The 6,928-nt window shown below is 40.5% G+C and overlaps 2 protein-coding genes across 4 annotated transcripts in view; one reads left to right on the top strand and one right to left on the bottom strand.

Annotated features, from left to right (window-relative positions):
* The first annotated feature begins 1,557 nt into the window (after positions 1 to 1,557).
* gpr101 (G protein-coupled receptor 101) lies at positions 1,558 to 5,509 on the top strand. Its single transcript, XM_032528375.1, has one exon. The coding sequence runs from the start codon at positions 2,368 to 2,370 to the stop codon at positions 3,709 to 3,711; it is 1,344 nt and encodes a 447-aa protein (XP_032384266.1). The 5' UTR covers positions 1,558 to 2,367; the 3' UTR covers positions 3,712 to 5,509.
* Positions 5,510 to 6,145: 636 nt separating this feature from the next.
* The window catches only part of tm9sf5 (transmembrane 9 superfamily protein member 5), an 11,063-nt gene continuing 10,280 nt past the window's right edge, over positions 6,146 to 6,928 (bottom strand). For all 3 annotated transcript variants that reach the window (XM_032528372.1, XM_032528371.1, XM_032528373.1), the window contains one exon: positions 6,146 to 6,880. The gene's annotated coding sequence lies outside the window, so the exon portion shown is untranslated. The remainder of the gene's footprint in view (positions 6,881 to 6,928) is intronic.

The following is a 6,928-nucleotide window of genomic DNA, read 5'->3' as shown; positions in this document are numbered from 1 at the left end:
CAATTAAAAATGGAAGTGTGATTTGGTTTTTGTCATAAGGTTATAATTCATGTTAAAAATCCACTGTGGAAAAAACCTAAGTGGTCATATCCAGTATAATTTCTGAATTGAGTCAGGAATACATGTTTATCACAGAAAATAAAGATAAGGCCATTGATTTTCAGGTAGAAAAAAATCTAACTTGTACCATTTTTCTTCTTGTAAAAATCTGAAATGGGTCAATTTGACCCACATACCATACAAGGGTTGAGATAGAAAAAATGAAATTATCCTCCAGTACTTTGGCATTGTTCTTGTAACACTAAGTCAGGTAAATTAGTGCAGAACTAAAACAGGTATTGAGGCAGGTGGCTCAGAGTGTAGAGGGTCAATCCTCAACCACAAGATTGGAGGTTCGATCTCGGCCACATGGGCAAGACACTGAACGCCACGTTGCTCCCTGTGGGCTGTGTGCATGTGTCCACTGCTCCTAATGCTTAGGATAGGTTAAATGCAGAGATCAAATTTCCCCACATTGCACAGCAGTTGTATGTGACAATGAAGTTTGTTTAATTCTGTTGTAATTGTCTGTCTGTATGAATCCCTGGGAGAACAGGTGGGAGAGCTGATCTGAGGTGGTGCAGAAAGAAAGACGAAATCAGCACAAAAATAGTTGATGATGAAGTGATGTGACTGAATGCACCATAGCAGCTAATGAATGAACCTTTTAGTGAGATTATTTTGTCAAATGTTGTTTCCAAAGTCATGACTGAACTTTGACACTCAGCACTTTAAGCCAACACGAGGTCATCAAAGTGCCCTAGAGAAAGAAATGGAATTTGAACAGCTAACTCCTGGTCACAACTGTGGGCAAACTACACTTGCTAATGAAAATATTGTGATGATCTAAAGCTCCAGATGTGCACTAATTGGGCCTCAAGGTGAGAATTAAAATGAGCAAAAAATGTGAATTATGGTCTTTTAAGACTCTTTCAAATACTTAAAACATTAAAGATTTGATATTTTTGCCTTAACAGTGCCATAAGGTATCACAATGTTTCACCACATTCCAGATGCACCAGGGATGCTAAAATTAACTCACTTACCACTTAAATTTCAAATATATACTTGGTGCTCTGCAGAGATGCCTGCAATAGTGGTTGACTATAGTCCTTTTTGTTCTGTGTTTTCCCTATCAGATCAGCCACTTGTTACTTAGGAGATCTGTGAGACTGGCTGAGATTTAAATGGAAATTCAGGCTTTTCAGTGCAGGGAGCCATAGATTAAGTCTAAGACATTTTTTGTGAACTGATTTATATATGATCCATATAAAAAGGACTAGGTAACATGCTTTAAGGAACAAATAATGGCCTATGTAACAATCTAGATATGTTCCACCCTCAGTTGATGTTTAAATATGCAATAATTAGAAGATGACATTGCCTATTTAACACTATAAAAATGGGGATAACGGTTGGATCATTTCCCATGTATAAAAAGGTGTCAGGCAGCATCGAGAAACGCACTTGCACATTCACAACAAAAGGGGAAAAGGGGATGGGAGGGGGTCGGTGACAAGCTCCAGCTGGGGAGATTTCAGCGCAGGTGTCCTTGGGTTTTTATGACATCTCGGAGACAAGACCCGACCGTAAGTAGCCTAAGACTGCTGAGGAGGAATCATAGCTGATAAAATAATAAATGTTTGATCTGCCATGAAATCCGAAAGGACCAGCGAAGGAAAGATATGCTCGTCTGGATGAGAGACCCCCGCTGGGTGAAGACACGCAGCGTATGTTAGCTGAGCCGTGAAAGCTCGCTGCCATTGACTGGAGCTGAGGCTGAAATGGGAGCAAAACGATGGAAACAGAGCGCAGCGGAGTGAACATCATCGCGCAAAGCGTCGCATCACTGATAATTTCAAGGTATTATACATCATTTCAAGATTAGCAATTCGTGATATTTGCCAGTGTCAGGACATTGCCAGCCGATGCTGTTACGCCGGCATTGATGGTCGCTAGGCAAATTCAGTTTTTCTCTCTGCAGATGTGGGCTGCAAGAAGAATAGGGCCTGTTTGGTGGGTGAAGGGTTTTGTCATTGATCACGATGAACAGCAACTTGATCATCTCCAGCCTTACAGGCTACGCATGGATGAGTCTTCTGGACTGCTTTCACATGAAATGGACGATGAGGCATGTTTAGTTGAGATAGGCTACATGGGAGAATAGGTTAATGACACATGCATGTTGAATTTTGCAATAAGAAGGAGCACCTCATTGTTGCACTGGAGAAAACCAAACCTGAGCTGGATTTCTCTCCTGACATCATTCTTATCAAGATGGGACTACGCTGACTTTATGTCAACACTTTGCTGGATGTGAAGCCACACATGCAAACAATGCCAAGCTCTCTGGGGTCCGACATGGGCACAAATTTTACTGATGTTCCCTGGGAGTCTGGTTCCAGTCAAAACCCGTTCTGGTCCTCCACTGTTAACAGCGTGGTGAAGATGGTGCTCATATCTGTCATTGTATGTGTGTCCTTGTTTGGGAATGTGGTGGTTCTGCTGGTGTTCCAGAGGAAGCCTCAGCTCCTTCACGTGGCCAACCGCTTTGTCCTCAACCTCCTGTTGGCAGACCTACTCCAGACCATATTAGTCATGCCCTTTGCCATTGCAGCCACCGTACCAGGTGTGTGGCCCCTGGATGCCCGACTGTGCCAGACTTTGGTGGTGCTCATGCACCTTTTTGCTTTTGCTGGGGTCAATACCATTATAGTTGTCTCTGTGGATCGCTACCTGGCCATCATCCATCCTCTGTCCTATCCCACCCGCATGACCCCTCACCTGGGCACTAACCTGATCATCTGCACCTGGGTGCTCAGTTTCCTGCAGAGCACGCCTCCCCTCTACGGCTGGGGAGCAATTGACTTTGACCGCAATCACAGCGTGTGCTCAGTGGTGTGGTCCTCTAGCCTGTCCTACTCTGCTGTTGTGTCCACCTTCTCCTTCTGGCTGCCTGTGCTCATCATGCTCGGATGTTACTGGATGGTGTTCAGAGCAGCTCGGAGGCAAAACGCACTTGTGCACCCCATACAGACACAATCCTACTCCCAACCCTGCCAACAGGACTTCCAGGGGCCTAGCAGTCCCCAGAGGCAGCCCCAGCCCCGGCAGGCCAATTCACCTGAAGACCCCCATTCAGCCAGGGGGTATCCTGTTCGAATTAGGCACAGACGCTTCCGCTACCACTGCAAGGCAGCACGTGTAGTTTTTGTGATTATGGCTTCATATATCATCAGCATGGGGCCTTACAGCATACTAAATACTATATCAATGAGTGCTAGAGCAGCTGTACCACCCTGGCTGTCCTCCCTTGCCCTTGTGCTCTTCTTTTTGCAGTGCTGCCTCCACCCGTACATTTATGGTTACATGCACCGCAGTGTGAGGAAGGAATTCCTCGCACTGCTCTGTGGGCTTTTCTGCAAACAGGGGCGGACCAGCCAGAGCTCTGCAGTGGAGAGTTGCTTCACAACTACAGAGGGACGTTTAGGTGCCCACCCTCACCTGCCCAGCCTGACTGCTCGAGTCTTCCCTCTGCGGACATGGGAAGAGTGCACAACATCTTCCTCTCCCACTTTTGAGAGGAAGTCAAGGGACAGCCGTAAAGAGACCACCTCTACCAGCGTCAGCTCTGAGAGGGAGCTCACAGTCCACAGCAAGCAAAGCACATAAACTGCCTTGAGGATTCATCAGTTATAGACCATGTACAGTGTGTTCATACATAAGCTAACATGCCTTCTTGACAACAGGGTCATTCATTCAGAAGTTGCTGGCATTAGGGATAGTGGTATTACCTAGTTGATCACCACCATAAGGATCTTTAACTAATTTGTCAAATGCCTAAGAAGGATGAATTAGAGGTTGAATATCTCTCTTGAAAAAAAATGACTTGGTCGATTCATTGTTGAATTATGAATGTATAACAGACTGGCTGTCTAAATGAAAACCTTAACAATGACTTACTTTATTTTCATTTGGTCAAACTTTGAGAAACACAGTTTTAAGAGTTACCAAGGGTCAGATAAGTCTCAATGTGCACAGCTGTTATGTGTTTTTTAGTTGCATTATGTTTTGTCTCAACAAACCACTGTTAGTATTTAAATGTATGCAATTATTGTACTAACTACTGTTACAACAAATGGGCATTCAAATAAATCTAAAATTTAAAAATATTCAAACTAAAGAAAAACCCAGGAAAACCTTTGCCTGCAGGTCTTTATATGTTCTTTTTTGTTTTTTTAACTAGACTTGCTGGGTCGAAATAGAAATTGTTTTGTTGGATCAAAGCGGTTGGTGTTCTGACCACTTTTGCCTTAACCATGGGCCATAGATGTCTTTGATAAGGCATTAATCTGCAGTATCTGCACAACTACAATATCTCCTTTAAACTTGTTGAGTGTATATCTTCTGTGATCCTGATTGAGGGTACAGTCCTTGTGTCAGTGCAAGCAAGTTTTGCCTGCAAGGAACTCAGGGTATGCTTGTAGAACAATGCGGAACAACGCCCATCTCTGTTCTTGAAACTTGTAGAGCAAGTAAGTCATGTGTGTTGTTTATGTCACTGTTGAAGTAACTGTTCTTAGTCTCAAAGCGCCTTTTGAGTAGAATAGTGATTTGGTATGTCTGCCAGTTACAGAACACACAAGAGTTGGTGAATCCATCTTCCTGATTGGACGGCCACATTGTTCTTTTAACTCTAGCATAATCAAGGTGGAAATTTTGCATCTTACCCAGGTGCGCCACTGTATATCTGGACTCAGTATTTGCTGCCTTTGTAATCCCAGCCTTTCTTTGAGCAAGCAAAATATTTTTGTACAGAGAGCAGAGTATGACAAAACATGACTCCAGTGGACTCGGCCAGTGATTTAACTTAGGCTGCATGCCGCAAGATCAGATGTAACAGAGTGAACAGTTTCTTACATTCCACTGAATACATGTAGATTTTTTAATGATAGCTCTTGAAAACCCAGTGTGATTAAAGACAATGATTACGTATGTGTTACATGCTTACAATGACTTATTTAAGAGAAATGCAATCTATTGAGTTGATTGGATAGATGATGTGTTGCCAAAGGACGTCAAAGGTGCATCGCCAGCCAGAGGGCTCCCAGTGTGTTGTTATTATTAGTATCATTATTGTTATTATTACTAGACTATGACAGTTTTCTTGGAAACAATTCACAATTTATGGGACCTTACTGGACTGGTGTGGATTTGAGCCTTGGTTTATTGAAAAGGTCAATGTAGAAATATATACTACAGTATTATAAATGACAATCAAACTTGTATATTAAGTTTGTCAGTGTTGCTCAGTAAAAGACAAACTGGATAAAGTACAGTATGTAATAAAGTTGATCATTAAAAAGAGAACATTTAAGTGCTTTAAAACATATATACACATATTTTTGTGATCTTTATTGTGCTTTTGTATTATTTTTGATTTCATTATCCAACATCAAAAGTTATCTGTATTTGAATAAAGGTGAACTAATTGTAATATGTGTACAATTTTATATTCAATTCAACACATCCCTTCTTCATATCAAACCCTTGAGATTAAGTTGACCACAGGTTTCTTTCTTGACCCCATCAGCCAATGCCTGGCTTTAGAAAGGAGTAGGATCTTTAAAACGCTAACTTACAGGACGTCTGTGTGTGTGTAGACAAGTCTTGCATTGGATATAAAGCAAAATCTGGTAGAACAAGTGAGTGAGGCTTGAGTGAAGGAATTCCAGAAGTCAAAGTGAGACTAATTAAATTTGTGAACGAAATGAGGACAGTTTTTTTTTAATGTGTAGCACTTTTAAAATACTTGCCAGAAATGAAATTAGAGTTAAACAAAAGCCGGACATTCTCAATTTGAGATTTTCTACATTTTTAAGTCAGAACAAAAAAAGAACTGAAAGATGTAAGAAATTCATGAACAGTCAGCTGTAAATTCTTATACAACTTCATGTAGTTGTTGACACAAGACTATTATAGACAACATGCTGAACACTGAACCCCATAGCCTTAAGTCCTGACATAAAAAGTAATGAACATGGTTAATAGTGTGTAAAATGTTCATGTATTTTAGGGGCTCAAAGAAAAAAACGTGGCCTTCATCTTGAATGAATTGCATTTATTTGTAAAAATGTTATCACCTTGGGTGATGACTCCACACTGCTCGAAGCAAAAGGCAGCAGTGTTTTATGTAGTTACACTTCAGCAAACTGTTGATATATCTAGAAGGGTGCCTCTCAACGTTGCATATGCACTTAGTTAATTCATGGACTGCGTTAGGATCCTTCATGTGCAACATACTGTTGCTGTAACATATTAATTTATGATACAGATGTGCTTCTTAACCAAGTGTACCCTTTTGTTTCTATGCCAACTTAAATGTAGCCATCAAAAACAAGAGAATGGACATGTATCATAGTGATGTCAATGTTTTATATGATTTCTGACCTATAATACAGGCTGATATTTAAGGATGTATAGCCCCATCTTCACCTTAAACAAAAAAGAACAGAAAAAGAAATTCCTACAGATGATTCAATGTGACAATCTTTAAGGAGCATTATCTCACTCACTCTCTATACAGTATATGTACACACATTTTTTCATCATTACAATACAGGTAATGAAAAACAAAACATTTAGCAATGAGGGAATAGAAAAACAGAACTTGGAATATTTTTACTTTCTTTAGAAAATTAAAATAAAAACATTTTAGCATTTCTTGTTAAACCCACCAAAACAGACTCACTATGACAGCTAGATAGATCATTGGAACCCACACTGATTTTCAAGGTGCCACTCAAAATATTACCGGTCAACAGTGAAGACAAAATTATATATTATATATATATATATATATATATATATATATATATATATATATATA

The sequence above is a fragment of the Etheostoma spectabile genome, chromosome 10 (genome assembly GCF_008692095.1).
Source record: "Etheostoma spectabile isolate EspeVRDwgs_2016 chromosome 10, UIUC_Espe_1.0, whole genome shotgun sequence".
In the NCBI taxonomy this organism is placed as follows: Eukaryota; Metazoa; Chordata; class Actinopteri; order Perciformes; family Percidae; genus Etheostoma; species Etheostoma spectabile.
Note: the sequence above shows the minus strand (reverse complement) of the source record. Positions and strands in the feature narration are given on the sequence as shown.

Bases quoted from the DNA above. Each gene is read 5' to 3' on its own strand.
- gpr101 (XM_032528375.1), top strand. From the start codon at position 2,368: ATGCAAACAATGCCAAGCTCTCTGGGGTCCGACATGGGCACAAATTTT.